Below are 18209 nucleotides of genomic sequence, written 5' to 3'. Positions count from 1 at the left end.
ATAAGAAAAAAAGTTGGTAGCATCTAACAGATAAAATTGTTACAAGAATATTTAAGAAGTTGGTTATAATCATTATCACTAATAAAACAATAAATGTATATTAATAAAAAATGAACAAAAAAGTTAGACCGTGTCCTTCAGACTTAATTTCAGTGCCCAGCTAGTGTGGCTCCTTTTCCCTTGGCTTACTGCTTTCCAGCATTTTCCTTTTGATCCTAGAATATGCCCAGTTGGTTCCTACCACAGGGAATTTGCACATGCTATTCCTTTTACCTGTGGATGCTCTTCCTATCAACAACCTTCACACGGCTCAGTCCTTCTTGTCATCCAAGTCTCATATCAACCATAGTCTCACTGAAATTACCCACCCATCACTCCCAAACACCCCCCTAATTGATGTTCTTCACAGTTCTTGTCATTCTTGTGTGTTGTTTGTTGACCCTTGTTTATTATTGTATTCCTTACGAAACAGGAATCTTCAAGAAAGCATCGATGGGCTTAGCACACTGCAGGGTGCAGCAGCTTCCTAGATCTTTGTTGACTGGCAGAAATTCCTCTGGAAGTGGCTGTCACTACTTGCAGCACCCCCTATCCAAGAATCCTGTTCTCTTCTCTTCTTAGTATGACCTGCCATTTTGAAATTAACTCAAATGACTTTCCCCTCCACCTTTACCCGAGCACGCGGGCGCGCGCGCGCGCACACACCCACACACAAACACATACTCACAGGAGCTCTTGGGCGCCAAATGCGCGCCCCCTGAGGGCAGGGATGCAGCCTGGTTTTGCTCACAGCTGTATTCTCAGTGCTTGGCACGGCGAGAGCTCACACCTTCCGTGACTGAGCGAGGCGCTTTGACCCCTCCAGTGGGGGCTGGCTTTGCTCTGCGTCGCCCTCCGTTCTCATTCCCCCACCCATATTCCCGTCCTAAAGGCGCCCAAGGGGGAGGGGTCCTCTCCATTCCTTCGTTCCCTCCTTCGTGGGCTTGTTGGTTCATTCGCTAGTTCATTCATTCATTCATTAGTACATTCATTTTACTCCTCCCGCCTCCACCCGAGCACCTGGCCCCACCGCGTAGCTCCCCTGGGGTCTGGCCTGACCCACCCACCCAGGGCTCGGCCACGCCCCCTTCCAGCCCCGCCCCCTCTCTGGGCCAATCGAGACCGGCGGGCCGGGCGGGGCCGGAGCCAGGGTGGGGCCTCGCTCTCCCACTACCCACGGCGGCGCCCGCGGCTCCGGAAACGCGCCGTGGGGCTGCTGGGCTCAGCCGGGTGCTGGCGGCTCCGTGGCGCTTCCTGCCACGCCGGGCCTGGGCCGCGCCAGCGCCGCTCCGCCGAGGACCGCGCGTTGGCAGCCGCTGGGCCGAGGTGAGCGTGCGGGCCACAAGAGGATGTGCGCGGATCCCGGGAGGGTGTGCGGAGCCCGGGAGGGTGTGCGGGGCCGGGATGAGCGCGCGGGCCGCCAGAGGATGTGCTGGGAGTCGCGGATGAATGTGCGGGTCCCGGGTGATCGTTTGGGCCTCGGGAGGATGTGCAGGGGACGGCCCAGGAGAGTGTGCAGGACTGGGGTGAGTGTTCCAGAAAGTGTGCGGTGGGGGGGCAGGGGGCGGCCAAGCTTTGTTGGGGGGCGTCTCTGTTCCCGCGGGAAGCTGCTCGGCCCTGGGGCCAGGTGGAGCGGGAGATGGGTCCGGGATGGCGGGTACGAAGAGGCCGAAGGCCTTCCCGTGGCGGACAGGGGGCGACGGTTAGGGGCGGGAATCGCTGGACGTGCTGAGGCCTACGCTGCTTTTGGGGTGACGCTAAGGGATGGGAACCGGTCGCTATGGGAAGAGGGGGCCCCCACCCCAAGTGCAGAGGAGGCCAAGTGGGAGGGGGCGTTGGGAGGTGTTAAAGGGCTTTTCCCCAGTCTGGGGGAGGGGCTGAACAGCTGTCGGAGACGCGGGGTAGGTGTACTGGGGACTTCCTGCTGGCGGAGTCTCTCCTTTCCTTTTGGGTGGGGGTCGAGCGTCAGCTTGTCGGGGAGGATGGGGGGGCAGCCTAGAGCCCAAATGCTGTGAAGGAGGGGGAGGGGCAGCCCTTGCTGGGTGAAAACGAGCTCAAGGCCCTCGATCTGAACAGTGCTTTTTCTGTCGCCCTTCTGGGGCCACCATCACCCGCTCCAGTGCCCCCCCTTAAACTCCTTTGCTGCCTCCTCTAGTCTATATTTGGGTGATTAATTACATGTCTTTTTCCATCCTCCCCCCGACACAGTCGCCTGCTGCCCGAAGCCCATGGTCCCTTTCAAACACCAACCCCGCCAGAATCCTGGCCCTCTTCCCGGAGGTCCCACCCTGTTCCAACTGACACCCTCCAGCCAACGTTGGCCCAGCTGGGGGCCACCAGCCCCCTTCAGTCTCCTTGGTCAGTGAAATATTTCCTCTTCAACCTCAGACCCGACATTTTTCTTTTACCAAAGGATTTCAGATGGGATTGCTAGAACAGCACCCGCTCTGGGTACTAATGCTGCCTCGCCCCATCCCCCATCCTCCCTCCTGCCCTGGGCCTTTAAGTAGAAGCAGCTTGCACAGTGCCTGACACAGTCCAATCCATTCCCCCCAAATGCCTTAGGATCTACATTTAGAATCCTATCGAACAGTGATTTTCAGCCTTCTTTGGGTGAGGAGACCCCTTAGAAAATCACTAGAAACTGTGAATTCTCTTCGCAGAAATCTGACAGTCAGCACAGAGAGTGGGATCCCGTTCAGGAGGCTCATGGGCCAGAGTCCTGTCTGATGAGCCCTGGAGGTGAGGAAACCTCCAGATCCTAGACGGGCCCAGTGCTAACCAGGCACAGAGCAGCATCCCAGTTTCCTGAGTGCTGGTTGAAAATGCAGATTTCTCATCCCCACCTACACCAGCTGCTCTGTCCCGAGTTCTTAGGAAACCCCAGGCCAGGGTTCTAACCCACCCATCCAACCCTGGCCCTAACCTGCCTGGGCTCCCCAACTGCCCAGGGCCCCTTGGGATTTGCACAGCATTCCCCCACCCCCATTTAGAATCGTTCATATCCTGGGCAGTGTGACTTAAACGAAGCTATACTTAAAATTTATTTTGATTTTCAGTAAGAGAGCATGCGTCTTCTTGGGGAAATGGGAACATAAACCTTCCCTCAATTAAGTACAACAAACACTACAAAATCCCCTTCTGGTCTACCTTCTGGCTTTTTATAGAAGGCAAAGAAAATGGAAACCTAAACAGAGAGAGACAGGTGCCCAGGCAGAGAGACAGGAAAACGGGGAAGACGGAGACAGATGCCTCCCACCCACGCACACAGAAAAAGGCACACACAGACGCAAACATCCCGAGAGAAACAGACTTTCCTGGTGAAACACCCTCTCTTTTGGCCCTTTAGGATTCACTTCTAGTAGCGTGCATTTTCACAGTACAGGGTGGGCCCAAAGGGGGCCTTTGCAGCCACATCCTGGCGGGACGGGTGGAGAGCTGCCGAAGGCTAAGCCCAGCTCCAGCCCAGGGGCTCGGCTTAGGATCCCAGGCTTGCCTGACTCAGGTGGATTGGGGTCTCAGCAGTGTGTTCAGTCTCACAGCCTGTCCTTTGGTTGAGCACTCATGACCCAAAAAGACATGTTCCCGGAAGGAGTACCCAAGTCTGCTTCTGTCCCCCCAAATTATTTCAGTCCAACAGGTGGGATCTTACCTGCCTGACTAATCGCTCAGAACTGTTCTGAGACATGATGCCATCCCTGCATCTCTCTTTGGGGCAAGTCTGGATGTTTATAGACCATGTCTGCTGGCCTTAAAGCTGGCCATGCTGTTAGAAGACGCCATGGGGACGCAAGATGGTGAGAAGTATTGTTTTCGATTCTGGAAGCACTTATATTTTTATATATGCCAGTGTCGTTGAACCATCTCTGCCCAGAGATAGTTCTCTCGATCTAAACAACACAACTCAAGGGAGAACAGATATCCAGTAAGGAGAATTTTGAATCTAGGTAATTAATAGGCTGATTTAGGGTTAGGGCTAGGGGTGGGAGAGGGCGCTGAAGGCACCCATCTGAATTAGGTGATCGAGAGTGCAGTCTCTCCTGTGACCTGTAAAGATTCCCTCCAGGGCATTTTTGCTCCGGCCCAGAACTGAAATGCACACCAGGAGACACCTGTTGTCTTCTGGGGCCTGAGGACATTCTGTTTCAGGTCCTTATCTAGATGCTCCAGGGAGTCCAGGTGTTTCTGGCACCCGTTTGAAGTTTCTGGAAGCTGCCAGATTGGTCTAGTTTGGGTGGCCTTGCTCCCTCTCCCCTGCCCCCACTGCCCAGGGAAGGATGGCACCTGCTGAGAAGGTTGCTTGGCCACTTGTGCCATGGAATTAGTCTAACACTGATCTTTTAGGCTCAGAAGTGAGCTTTCCTAGTAGCGAGACATCCTAAGGAGGGGTCCCGAGCTCAAAGGTGACCAGAATACACCTAATTATTCACTGTTTTTTTGTGACAGCTGTTGGCTTTTGTCTCCACTGGGTTCAGCTGTTAACTTCTGTTCTTTCAAGTCAAAGTGAAATGATGGGTTTGGTTCTCAATGTTTCTGATTCAATATGGAAAATTGGATTTAAATAAGTTGGTTAAAATTTACATTGCCATCTAAAGCACATTTCAGGAACATTTGTTCACTCACGTGAACTCTCATGTTTTAGGAAGCATGATTTTTCAGAAATGTGTCTGTGAAGCAGCTGCAGTGTCTGTGGCACTTGGCTAGGTCCAGAGTGGAATCCGCAGTCAGCTTTGATAGGGCCTTCACTCTCTGGGAGCATATAGTCGTTAGACTCTATACTTCAGATCCCACTTACAGAAGGAAGATAATATTTATATTAAGAGGCAGAGATTTGTTTTCCCGTAGTCTTTCTACCGGTTGGGTGAAGAAGTGCGCTTACAAGGTTTGGGGCATGCTTTTCCATGGTGAGTGCAAGTGCCTCACATTCAAGGTCAGGATCACCCTCTGTATCCATCGGGTGCACTACAGTGGTTTTCACATTGTGCCTGGAATTGCTTTGACCTTGATCTCCCAAGGTCCACTTTTGGAAGGCAGTAGACACCTGTATGTGTCACTTTTGTCACAGTGCAGTTTCTTTTCCAGATTAGTTCCACCGTTTTAAAGTGGAGCAGTTGGGCAGTCCGGCTTCTGAATTATCAGATTGTTTTCAGGATTGATGATGATTTTGCTTTTAACTGCAGTGGGATTAATGTGTATTATCTTTTTTAATGATCTTCCCTTGCGTCTCATAAAGCTTTTACCCGATATGCCTTGTTCATTGTGCAGAGTTTAGCTTCCTTTTGTGAAAGCAGGGCTCACTTTTTCCCTCCCGTTTTTATGAGCACCTTCGAAATGTTCTCTGTGTGTCTGTGGGTTCTGTCACTGTGGGTAGTGATCTGAAGTGCACTTGGGTTAAGTCCCCTGGGCAAGCCTGGTACAGGAAGGGCCAGTCCTGTTGCTACACAGGAATTAAAGGATAATTAACAATTCACTTGGGGGTTGCGGCTCCAGGACTTCGACAGTTAATCATGCCAATTAAGTGAAAACACTTTGGTGGGATCCGCTCAATTAAATGGGAACACTTTGGGAGGACCTGCTCAATTAAACATGGGTGGCTTGGAAAAAAACATGCCTTGGCATGTTTCTGACTGGATGAAGGCCGAGGGTCTGGAAGGAATGACTGAGACATGGGGTGCAGACGTGGGTCTGGTGGGCTCAGCCAGGGACTTGGAGGGGGTTAAGGCCTTAGGTCTCTGGCCTGAGGGTGGTGAGATGAGGCTTGTAACAGACCATCTTCCTCAGGAGGTGAAGGTGAGATGTTCTCCTCTCCATTCTACTCGGCAACAAAACCTCAATGTCAATTGGAAGCGAAGTTTTTAGAATGAATTGTATAAGTAATCTATGACCATTTCATTTTGTATTGGAAGCCAAAGTCAAACCAGACATCAAATGTATAACAGGAAGAATCCAACTGCTCCGAGGGTGCCCCGCCTGGGTGACAGTGGGGTACAGAGGGCTTGGCTGCTGGGCACCTGGGGCTTCCCTCACACACTGGGGAGCACCTGTGCTGCCAGCTACTTAAAGATGGAAATAGAGTTTCCGTGGACACTGGGGCCAAAGAAGGCCTTCTGCTCACACGTGTCATGGTTCTGATAGCTTGGGGGGATGATCCCAGGAAGTGACAACCTCATGGACCTGCCTCTAAGCTGTCTAGGACTGCCCACATACTCCGGCCAGCCCTGGTCCTCTGTGCCTGCCTTGCCTGTGTGGGCACCTCGGGATGTTGCCCAGCTTCAGGGGCAGTTCCCTGTTGTCTCCTTGGCATTAGCCCTGTCCTCTCACATGCTGAGCGTCTTTCTTATCCAGAGTCAACTGAAATCTTTTAAAATTGTTGTTCCTTTCTGATTACCAAAGAAATGCAGTTTGGTTACTAAAAATTCATTACAGAAACAGAAAGCAGAAGACCTTTCTAGACCTGGACTCTACCCCAGGGTGGTGCACACTGCAGTCTCGATGTGCTCATTCACTGTGAGTCACTCTCAGTTTATTCCTTTTTTCTCCTAAAACATAAATATATACCGTTCTCTTCCCTTCTCCTACCCTCTTTGGATTTTTTCAATAAACAGTTACTGTCTGTCTATAATCTTCTTTGAAGGAGGATTCAAATTTTTGTAATCTGCTGTGTGTCATTCTGCATTGGCCACCTGTTGATTTTTTTTTTCATTTTCATTTACTTTTTAAATGTTTTCTGTTTTTTTTCTTGTCTCTTACCACCAATTGATTTTATACTTAAGCTCTCCAGTCTTCTTCCTGCTCTGAGTTGTAGGATTCTTCAGAAAGGTCTCCCTCATGTTTTTATGACGTTGGGGTTATTGAGACTCTTCCTGTTGGTTATAGTACATTGTTTTCCATCCTTTTACTTTTAACCTATCTCTGTCTTTACATTTAAACTCTTTATATTTAAAGTTTCTTGTTGACAGCATATAGTTGAGTCTCATTTTTTTTAAAAAAAAATACAATCTGATGATCTCTGCCTATTAACTGGTGTGTTTAGTCCATTTATATTTAATTTAACTATCCATATGGTTGTGTTTAAATTTGCCTCTTGGTATTTATTTCCATTTGCCCCATATGTTCTTTTTCCTTTGTGTTTTTTACCTTTCTTCTTTTGGATTAGTTTTTAGAACTGTATTTTATCTCCACTACTGGCATGCATCAGAGTCTTGGAGGGCTTTGTAAAGCACACAGATGTACATTTTATTTCTACGTATGTTATAAACCCTGCACTACCTTATTATTTTTGCTTTAAATGTTCAGTTATCTCTTAAAGATTTAAAAATGAGAGGAGGTAAAAGTGTTTATATTTCTGCACATATTTACATTCTTGATGTTCTTCATTCCTTTGTGATCCAAGTTTCCATCTGGTATCATTTCCCTTCACCTGAAGAACTTTCTTTAATATATCTTGTAGTACAGGTCTGCTGGTAACAGATTCTTTCAGCTTTTCTCTGTCTAAAAAAGTTTTTATTTTGCCTTTATTTTTGAAGGATACTTTCCCTGAATATAGAAGTCTCGGTTGACATGTTTTTTTTTTTTTCCTTTAGCACTTTAAAAATGTCATTCAGTTGTTTTCTGGCTTGCACATTTTCTCATAAGAAGTTAGCAGCTATTCTTATCTTTGCTCCTCTGTATACAACATCTTTTTTTCCCTCTGGCTGCTTTAAGATTTTCTCTTTATCACTAGTTTTCAGCAATATGATTATGATGTGTCTTAGTGTACATGTGTGGGGTTGTTGGGTTTTTTTTTTCGTTTTGTTTGTTTGTTTAGACTTGCTAGGGGGTAATTGGGCTTCTTGGATCTAGATTTCGTCAAATTTAGAAAACAATACATTTTAACCATTATTTCTTCAATAATACTTTTATCCCCCTCCTCCTTTCCCTCATCTTCTCAGATTCCAGTTACATATGCGTTAGACCACTTTCTGTTATCCTCAAGTCACTGAGACTCTGTTTTTTAAATATGTTTTTCTTTCTGATCTAAATTTGGGATAATTTCTATTGCTGTGTCTTCAAATTTTCTAATTTTTTAGGGAGGAGAGGGCTGTGTCTAATCTGCTGTTAATCACATCCAATGAAATTTTCATTTTAAATATTACAGTTTTTACCTCAGTAAGTCCCATTTGGTTCTTGTTTATATCATCCATTTCTTTTATTATGTTCCTGTTTTTCTTTAAATACTTATACATTGTTAAACTAGCTGTTATCCTTGCCTGTGAGTTCCGTCAGTGATCATTTCTGAGTGTTTCTATTGACATTATTTTCCTTTCCATGAGTCACATTTTCCTGCTTCTTGACATTTACTTAATTTTTTATTGGATGTTGAACATTGTAGAGATTATGTTGTTGAGTGTCTGTATTTTGTTGTTTCACTGTGAAAATTGTTGGACTTTGTTTTGGGAGGTAGTTATTTGTGGAATAGTTTCATCCCTTCAAGGCCTACTTTCAAGTTTTTCTAGAGCAGATCCAGGGTGGCTGTGGCTCCAGGGAATAGATCAGTCCTACTACTAAGGTATGGCCCCTCTGATTCTCTACTGACTACCCCACGTGATCACTGAGGACTCCCTGCTCTGGTTGGTTAGACCCCGAACATCTCCCTACCTTTGTGTGTCCTAGGAATTGTTGAACTTACAGCTTCCTGGTCATTCTTTTCCTAGTCTTTGGGAGTTTCACTCTATGCATGCATGGCTTAGTAGTTAAGAAAGACTAAAGGGGAGCCTTGGACAGATTTTTTGGAGCTCTTTTTTTCTGTATGGCTCCCTCCTTTCTGGAACTCTCTTCTGCCTCAGCTTCCCTGAACGCTGGTCTGTGTTGATGATAAAGCCACCAAGCTCTGCTTGGGTTCCCCTTCCCTATACTCTCAATCTGGAAATTGCCTCCAGGAAGAGATCTGGGCCACTGATAAAGCTCCCCTCATTTGTTTCTCTTCTCTCCAGGATCATGATCCTGTGCTGCCTGCTGTCCAATATCTAAACACTGTTGTTTCACATCTATTTTGTCCAGTTTTCTACTTATTTATGGCACGACATTAAATCTGTTCCTTGTTACTCCATCATGGCCAGAAATGGAAGTCTCTGTCCAACCCTTTTAATATAACATCTAATTTTATGTAAAAGTATTTCTGGAGTATCTGGGTTCTGTACTCCTTGAGCTAGTGTAAAAATGCTTCCTTTTCATATAACTGTGAGCCGAATTGACCTGACATCAGAATAGAAACTGTGTTCCTGTTTCTGTGAACTCACTGAAGTGGGAGGCCTGCGGTGCATGCACACCTGTGGTGGGATCCAAAAGACAACGGCAACTTACACATGTGGTTCAGATCCTTTTTTTAGCAACTTAGTCTTTGAAGATCTTTTGTTTTTTTTGGAGGTGTCTTTTTCCAGGTATTTTGTTCAACTTTTCATTTTGTAAATATATCACAGAAACATTCTTGTCTGCAAGCTGTCACCTGGTGAACTGTTTCGGTGGGGTGGAGTGTGGCCTTTAGACGGCCTTACTGCTAGTCAGGAAGCCCTGACTCCTGCTCTGTTATGTCTCTTCCCTCCAGTAGCCCAGTCTGGTTTTTTGTTGCCCCTACCAAGTTGAGAAGGATCTCTCACTTCCTAGTTATTTCTTCTGATGTTCTTTTGGGGATGCTTCCTCCCTGTGCAGTGTGAGCATTGAACTCTACAAGGCCTACTGCTGGGAGGCCTGTGGCCGACCTGTCTCTGAGAGCCAGTCTCCCTGCCACTGGCTCTTCGTCTGAGTTTGTCTTCTCCTGCCTGTGCCTGGGCTAACATTCATTTGTCTTGTGTGGGTTCCCTCTGGCCTGCCTGTATCAGTTCTCTGCCAGCCCACTTTCCCCACTGTTTGGGATGCATTTTGTTAGGTATATCCGTGCTCTGGCTTGTCATTCAGCCTCTGTGCAAGAGAAGACTCAAGAAAATTTAAAACAGGGGAAAAGGAAATCACCAGTCTCATCCCACGGGACCCAGAGGCAGGGCTGCTGTCACTCACGGCTCTTTTCACTTTCCTTAGCTCTGCCTGCCCCACAGGGTCTTGCCCTTCCACAAGATGGATTCCTGGGAAAGCAAGTCCTGGCAGGCCCCCTTGGGGTGCTGGAGGCCCAGGTGAGCTGTGCTTCCTTCAGTCTGGCTTGGGAATCTGTCACTGCTCCCTGATTCTGGCCTTGGACTCTGCCTCTTGCCCCAGCATGACACACAGCAGGGCCTGAACCCCCCTGCTGCCTTCCCTCCCTCTCTCTGCTTCTCTCCCCGGAGTCTGCCAAGGAATGGTTGCCTGCCGGGCTTGTAATTCCCATCGTACTGATGGGGGAGCTGCGTTTCAATCCAGGAAAGTGATTGAACTGAAGTCCCTTGGGAGGACAGTGGGAGCCAGGGCCACGGCCCAGGTCTCTTGGTACATGGTCAGGTTCTCTTTCTAGCACTTCTTGAGGCTTGTAGTTACATTTCCATGTTAGCAATGCACGCTCACTTCAGACTCTCACCTCTCATCCCTGGGGTTAGTGGCACTGCCCTTGCCTCATTCTAGAGTGGATGGAAGGACAGATTATCCCTGGGAATTCTTTCAGGATCCGGTGACATTTGGTGACGTGGCACAGTACCTCCTCAAAGGGAGTGGCTGAGGCTAGATCCTGAGCAGAGGACACCGGCATATTGAAGGAATGTGACCTCTGTGGGTAAGGATGCCCCCAGCCCTTCCACAAGCTTTGCCACCAGCTTCACGGTCCTGCGAAGCTGGGAGTAGGATAAGGGGCACCTGGCATAGCGTTCCACAAGCTCACCTTCCAGGGGCTTATGCCCCTTGGGAATGGGCTGTGAGGAAGTACAGAGGGTCTGCTACACCCGACATCTCAAAGTAGCAGGTGTCCCTCCCCACTCCTAATGGCATGGAAAGAAGCCCCCTCAGTCTTTCATTGGGAAAGAAATTAGAACAAACTAGCCACTAGCATTAAATACTTATTTTACATCTTTATTGGAGTATAATTGCTTTACAATGGTGTGTTAGTTTCTGCTTTACAACAAAGTGAATCAGCTATACATATACATATGTTCCCATATCTCTTCCCTCTTGCATCTCCCTCCCTCCCACCCTTCCTATGCCACCTAATTAAATACTTTTTTAACCCACAAGTTATATAAATTTCATGGCAACTTTACCGTAGTTTACCGTTGAGAGAGGTTGACGTAGCAAGCTCCTTTGCACCATCAGGGGCTGCACGTGGGGAGGTGGGGAGGCTTCTTCGGAGGAGAGACTGCCAGGGGTCAGCTTTGACAGTTATGGAAGAACCCCAAGTTCAATGTGCAGACCTTGAGGAGGGCGGATGGGGGAAAGGGAGGATCAGCTCCTCAGGAAGACAAACTGGCACCCAGATGGGCCCAGAGCTTGCTTCATCCACAGCCCCTGGAAGGAGCCGACTGTTGGGAAAGGCATTTTAAATGGAGGAATGACTTGCCTAAGGGAACAGCCAACCCAGCCTTTGGGGATTGAAAGGCTCTCCCCTTCAAAGGCCCTGAGCCATTCCTCCTCGATCCTGATGTCATCTCTGGCTGCTGCCATAGCTTGTTTCCTTTTCCGCAAGCAGGAGTTCCTGTTCTGAATCCTGACTTGGTCTCTCACCTGGTGCAAGTCAGACCCATCCCCTCGCGTGGACCGAGCTGAGCATTCAGGTGAGTAAAAAAGAAACCTGAAGAAATGTCAGGGCATCATTGGGGAGGCCCAGGTGAGCCCTTGGGGTGGGAGTGGCGTGCCTGCCCCTCAATCACCTTGACAGGGAGCATCCAGCAATCGGGCCCTTATGCCCCTTCCATCTCCCGCGCTTGTTTCCAGCTGGGCGGGGAGCCGCCATCCCGCCCCAGTGGCCCCAGGCCCGGTGCTCGGCGGCTGTCTCAGGAGGAAAGTGATTGTTGACAGAGGAGAGTAACCTCCTTCCTTCCGCCTCGGCAGAGTGCAGTGTCTTGTGGTTTTCATTTCAGAAAGCATCTGGGTGACCCAGCCGCCGAGGATGGGTGAAGTCGCCCAGTCACAGGAGATGGCGTCCACGAGCTCCCCGACGGCCAGCGAGCACAGCCCTGAGGTCAAACAGAACGGGGACTCTGAGGGGAGGGGAGGGAGCCCCCAGAATCTGCCTGTAGAACATCATTTTGCATGTAAAGAGTGTGGGGATGCCTTTCGGCTTAAGGTCCTCCTCGTGCAGCACCAGCGAATTCACAGTGAGGAAAAGGGCTGGGAGTGCGGCGATTGCGGGCAGGCTTTTCGCGGGGTGTCTGAGTTCAACGAGCACCGGAAGAGCCACGTGGCGGCAGAGCCCCGGCCGGGCCCCAGCCGGGCCCTTGACGAGGCCGTGGAGAAGAGGGAGCAAATGGAGAGGGAGGCGAAGCCCTTCGAGTGTGAAGAATGTGGGAAAAGGTTCAAGAAGAACGCGGGCCTCAGTCAGCATCTGCGCGTCCACAGCCGCGAGAAGCCCTTTGACTGCGAGGAATGCGGCCGCTCCTTCAAAGTCAACACCCACCTCTTTCGCCATCAGAAGCTGCACACTTCGGAGAAACCCTTTGCCTGCAAGACGTGTGGCAGGGATTTCCTGGATCGCCAGGAGTTTCTCAAGCACCAGCGGATGCACACCGGCCACCTGCCCTTCGACTGCGACGACTGCGGCAAGTCCTTCCGAGGGGTCAACGGCCTGGCCGAGCACCAGCGCATCCACAGCGGGGCCAAGCCCTACGGCTGCCCCCACTGCGGCAAGCTCTTCCGGAGGAGCTCAGAGCTCACCAAGCATCGGCGGATCCACACGGGCGAGAAGCCGTACGAGTGCAGCCAGTGCGGGAAGGCCTTCCGGCAGAGCTCCAGCCTCCTGGAGCACCAGCGCATCCACACCGGGGAGCGGCCCTACGCGTGTGGCGACTGCGGCAAGGCCTTCCGGGGGCCCTCCGACCTCATCAAACACCGGCGCATCCACAGCGGACTGAAACCCTACGAGTGCGACAAGTGCGGGAAGGCCTTCCGCCGGAGCTCCGGCCTGAGTCGCCATCGGAGGACCCACAGCGGGGCAAGACGCTGCGAGTGCAGCGAGTGTGGCCGCGTGTTCAAGAGGCGGTCCGCGCTGCAGAAGCATCAACCGACCCACCGCGAGTAGGGAAGGCCCGCGGCCCCGTGGCCGGCAGCGGATCCCCTCGGGGCCCGGGGCCCTAGAGGGGGAGGGCAGGGTCAAAGGAGATGAACAGTTTTGTAGCGCTTATATATTTTCTCTTCAGAAAGGTTGAAACCAATTTATACTGCCACCAGCAATTTATAAGTGTTTGTGTTTCCCATCTTGCCTATCGAGAGTAGCTTCTACCATTTTGATTGAGTTTTGGCTGGTTCAGCTGGAATCGAGTACCTTCAAGGTATTTAAATGCACAGGCCTTGAATTGGAGAACGAGAGAAGAGAAACCCGGACGTGGGGGTGGAGCTCAGGATGCTTGGTCCTCTCCTGCAAGCTCCCCCTTCAAGGAAACTGAGACCCAGAGCTATTCAATGATGGTGTCCACAGAATGTGATCCCGACTTTCCCCAACAGAAGATCGATGGCCCCAAACTTTTTTGGCCTACTTGAATTTATAAATTTTTAGGGTTGTAGATAGAATAATCAAATGTCTTATAATATTTAATTTATTAATTTAGTTCTACATACATATTGCAAATCACATATTATATAGAATAATATATTAATTTAGAAAAGATTCCTTTTCTCCCTAGCTCCACTCCATGAGATCTTTTTATCCTAATTCCTCGTATGCATTTCTAACCTCACCGTCTTCACCAACCTCAGAGGCCCTTTGGAGTCATCATTTTCAAAGCACACATCCAATGACTTCCATCCATCCGAACTATGTGCCACGTAGCACTGTGACAATCCCTGCACAAGGGTCTCACTAGAAAGCGCCTCCCAAGCCATAAGTACAGGTTCATGTAACATTAGAATGATGGTTGTCGTTTTCTAATTTATTCTGTAGCTGTACAATGCAACCACTTAAGGTTTTCCTTTTTTTAATGACCTTTAAAAGGCTTTTTTAAAGCATCGAAGACTTGTCATTGTGAGGTCATACTCTTAAGAAGAAGTACTGAATCTGAGTTAAATTTCTTTTGTGTCCTTTTTTCTTAAACCAATTCAATCTGGTGACTCCCAGGCATATCCAATACTAGCGTCGAATGGGGTTTGTTTCAGGCTAATGGGTCTTGTCCTCAAGCAGCACTGTTTTGTTCAAAATCAGGTAGCTGAGAGAGCATCCCCGTAATAACAGGGACGTCGCAAGGACTCAAGTGTAAGGTGACGCCTTCCCTTCGGGAACGATAGCCTCGCATATGGGGCCTAGATGGTACTTCTCCAATCCTCCGTTTCCACCTCTGTAAAATGGGGATGATCACAGGACTACCTCCTAAGGTTATCGCAACGACTGCGACGCCGTGCCTGGCGTGGAGGTTCACACTCAGTGAAGTCATCTGCCGTCATCACCATGGTTATTGCTGTTCTGTGACTCATTAGTACCCAAACTGAGGATGGACCCAGGCCTCCTGACTCCTAGTCTCATCTTCTTTCTCTCACGTGATGACTTAAAATACTGTTTCCGTTTTCGTGCATGCAGAGTACGTTCATCTCCTTTGACCAGTTACCAAGTTACCTTTGGATATATTGACTTTATACAGCAGTTCTTTCTGTATCGATTGTGATGATCTCTTTTCCAGTTTTATTGCTTTGCTCTTTGTAGCAGTTTTATTACATTTTTGTTGTGCAAGCTTTTGATTTTTACGTATCCAAACATTCACTGTTGTCAGTTAAGTCTTAACTTCCATTGCTTCAGTAGTTAGAGATGATGACATTTTCTTCTAGAATTTGAATTACAAACGAAAAGTTGAAAACCCTGCCCCACCAAAAGGTGGATGCTCCAGGTGGGCAGGCTGGATGGAAATGGGCCGGAGACACAGGCTCACTCCTCATCCAAGATGCAGACTCTGCATGTCTGTGGGCGGTACTTGACTATCCAACCTGGCCACTCAGGCACTCGAGAGGAATTTCCATCTCGGATTGGCCAGAACACTCTGACTGTTCCTCGGTATAGCCCTAACCTTCAGCAGCAGGGCTGGGCCTCACCTAGATCAACGGGGCGGTCCGAACTTGGTCTTGCCAGCTCCCGGGAGCCTTGGCCATGCTGAGCGTGGACTCAGTGCCTGAGCAGCAGATCCACCCGAGAGACATCTAAAACACAAGAAGACTTACCCGACTGACACCGTCGCGTGGATGGCGTCCTCCTAGCGAGTGATTCTGGAACTAGAAAGAGGTCGGTTTAGTGGCTTCTGCTTTTCGCAACTAGGGGGAAATTCACCCATGTGTTCTGACGTCACCTCCTGCAGCCACACCTAAGAGGGGCGACAGAGCAAAGGCTCGGAGACGAACCGTGCCCCACTGATGGCCACACCAGGCCTGGGCTGTGACTTGTAACAGCCTTGCCCAGGAGGGGCAGTACAACAGGGGTTTGGAGGGCAACGATGCCCTTCTGACGACGGCCCACGTGGCATAAAAGTAGAAGTTGGTCATCCTGGGGCTGGCCTGTCACTTTCAGCAGCAAGGGCTGGCCAGGAACCTGGCTCCTCCAGTGGCCCGCAGAGCCCACAGATAGAAGCTGGCCTCACCGGGGCTGTAGTGTGACTTCCCAGCAGCTGTGCCTGGGGTAGAGGCTGGGAAGCAGGGTCCCACAGTGACCCTTGTGACCTTAGCCAGAAGGTTCTCTGGAATGGCCCCCAGGCCACGCCAGTGGCTCTCTGTGACGTCTCCATCCTGACCCCCGGGCTGGAGAGAAGCTGACAGCACTTGTTGCGTAGTGATTCTTTCTGCTCTGGGGGCCTCAGTTCTTGCAGTAGTTGTGAATCTGTGTGTGAAATCACTACTTCCTTCTCTCATGAGTTTTCTCTTTTCAAGCTGTTATGACGTATTTGCTACAACTGTTATTTGGTAAGGAATGTTGGCGTCCACGGGGGGGCAAGTCTGGCACCTTAACCTGGAAGTACCTTGCCATGTCTTGCCCGGGTTTTATGAAGGATCCAGATGCAGTATTAACTCAGAACTTAGCGTCGCCGTCACCGCTGTACTTGTCCCCAGCTAGGGCATGGCATCTTGGCATCCCGTCATGCCCTCCTTTCCTTTGTTCCACTCTTGGTTCTATGATTTTCTCTTGAACAGGCCGTCTGCCAGAGTGAACACGTCTTTTCCGTCACTCTGTTTGCAGGTGAAGTCCGTGCTCTCTCTGTGGCTTTAATGTGTGTCCTGTAGTTGCACCGAGTTCAAGTGTTTGCCTCTGGTCCCTGGGGGGTGGATTTCCTTGGACTCTCTAGGTCTGCTGCTACGTCAGATGCAAAACGTGATCAGACTTGCTGTCGTGTGTGCTTGTCTATGCATTTGTGTATCTACCTCATTTCATTTTTCTTTCTAATCACGCGTATTCCTTTTGCAAGGCAAATGGAGAGCAGGTGGGTTATACAGAATGCTGGCTCTCCTTCGAAATAGGCCCTTTTCTTATATTCTGAAAGAAACCCTCCATTGCTTTTATTAAAGTTTTGAATACTTGCTGAAATTTTCAAAAGAAAGTAACTGTTTACCACTTGTGCTGCTTAATAAGATTAACCGTGTGGATTAGTTGTGTCATACCCATTAGTTGTGTCATTCCAGACTGAGCCCCACCGGTTACGGTGGGCGTCAGTCTCTCTCGCGTGGGGCTGCATTCCACGTGCCTGGGGCTCCAGCCCCATTGTGCGCCATGTGGCCCCCACCCCGTCTAGGCCACATTAATTCAACCAGAACTGAGCACCTGACTCAAAGGCAGCAACCGGTCCACAGCGCTGGAGACATGGACCAGACCTTTCAGGTTCTCCAACTGTGAAGTACAAACAAGGAAACAGAGAGAAGTTTCTAGTTGGTGCTGGAAGAAAGAGGGAGCCACCTGGGATTTAGAGGAGTTGCCCCCATGGGCAGCACCAGCTTGAAGATCTGTGGGCTCCGGCTGGGCACCCCCAGAGCAGCCTCAACCCCAGCACCGCAAGGGAGGCCTGACTGGGTTACCTTCTGGGATGTCTGGCAACTGCCCTCACCGGTCCACTTGTGTCCCTGCCATAGACTCCCTTGACCTAGGCCAGCTTGAGTGGGTCTCTGCTTTTTGCAGTCTGTCAAGAGCAATTGCATTGTCCCATGTGGCTGCTTCCTGAGAAGAATAACACGGCTCGCTTTCCTCATGTCCTACCTGGCCCTCGTTCCTGGCCCAAGGCCCACCTGACTGTCGTAAACACCTGTTTTAAATGTGGTACTGTATTCTGTTTGCTAGGGTGGGTGCAAATCTATGCCTCCTAGTCTCTGAGTTTGACCAATGCTTTTCTGTCTGGGCACTGTTCCTGTACTGACCCCATGTTTGCCCCAGGAAATGAGTTTAAGTCACCGCCCACCCTGTTCTTTATTTTGGAAGTGTCTCGCTACTCGTAGCAAACCCGTCAGATTGGGGAATTGATAACTTCTGTATGACTAGTATCCTTACGTTGTGTAGTTCTCATTGTGTCGGTTGGGTGTTTATTTTCAAGAGTAGAAATGGTCTCTCTAAACAAAAATGGCCTTCAGCACTACTTGCAGATGTGAGGACAGCTGTGTCCTGCCCCAGCTTGTATTTCGGTTGTTGGCACTATTTCTCATTCCTCCCCAGTCCCCTTAACTTGTCCGTGTTATGGCACTTACTATAACCAGCTTTGCACTAGAGCTTCTGCCTCCCACCCTCCCCGGCCCATTAGATTGTGAGCTCTTAGAAGACAGGGTGACCCTTCATGTCTGATTCCCCTTCCAGATCCAGCACAGTGCCTTGCATCGAGTAGATTTCAATAAATGTATGTTCAATGGCATTGGTCTTCCTTGACTTATTTCGTCAAAGCTTGCTTTATCAGTTCTCCCCTTCCTCTTTTCTCCACGCTCTGGAGTTCCGCCCCTGCCTTGCCCCCCCCCGCCAGCCCCTGCAACTGCCTGCTGGATGCCTAGAGGGGAAAGCAGGTGCCCTGAGAGAGAAGGCTGGTTTTCCTGGAAGTTTAAGCTCTCCCTTGGCAGAAGGGGCCTGTCATTCAGCCAGTTGC

At 49.6% G+C, this 18209-nt stretch overlaps 2 protein-coding genes across 7 annotated transcripts in view; both read left to right on the top strand.

Annotated features, from left to right (window-relative positions):
* Nucleotides 1-1226: 1226 nt before the first annotated feature.
* On the top strand, nt 1227-17978 carry ZNF275 (zinc finger protein 275). 6 transcript variants are annotated; one of them, XM_030850388.3, is made up of 6 exons: nt 1274-1365; nt 6466-6546; nt 10093-10184; nt 10646-10753; nt 11660-11744; nt 12051-17978. In XM_030850388.3, exon 6 carries the CDS (start codon nt 12080-12082, stop codon nt 13205-13207), a length of 1128 nt encoding a protein of 375 aa, XP_030706248.1. In that variant the 5' UTR covers nt 1274-1365; nt 6466-6546; nt 10093-10184; nt 10646-10753; nt 11660-11744; nt 12051-12079; the 3' UTR covers nt 13208-17978. The 6 variants fall into 6 exon arrangements, with proteins under 6 accessions (XP_030706251.1, XP_030706250.1, XP_030706247.1 ...); XM_030850387.3 differs by lacking the exon at nt 6466-6546 and having other exon boundaries at nt 1262-1365; XM_060291964.2 differs by lacking the exon at nt 10093-10184.
* ZFP92 (ZFP92 zinc finger protein) overlaps nt 1264-18209 on the top strand; it is a 66099-nt gene continuing 49153 nt past the window's right edge. Inside the window, exon 1 of the mRNA XM_060291961.2 lies at nt 1264-1365. The gene's annotated coding sequence lies outside the window, so the exon portion shown is untranslated. The remainder of the gene's footprint in view (nt 1366-18209) is intronic.

This window comes from Globicephala melas, chromosome X (assembly GCF_963455315.2).
Source record: "Globicephala melas chromosome X, mGloMel1.2, whole genome shotgun sequence".
Lineage (NCBI taxonomy): Eukaryota > Metazoa > Chordata > Mammalia > Artiodactyla > Delphinidae > Globicephala > Globicephala melas.
This window is presented reverse-complemented; position numbering and strand designations above follow the sequence as displayed.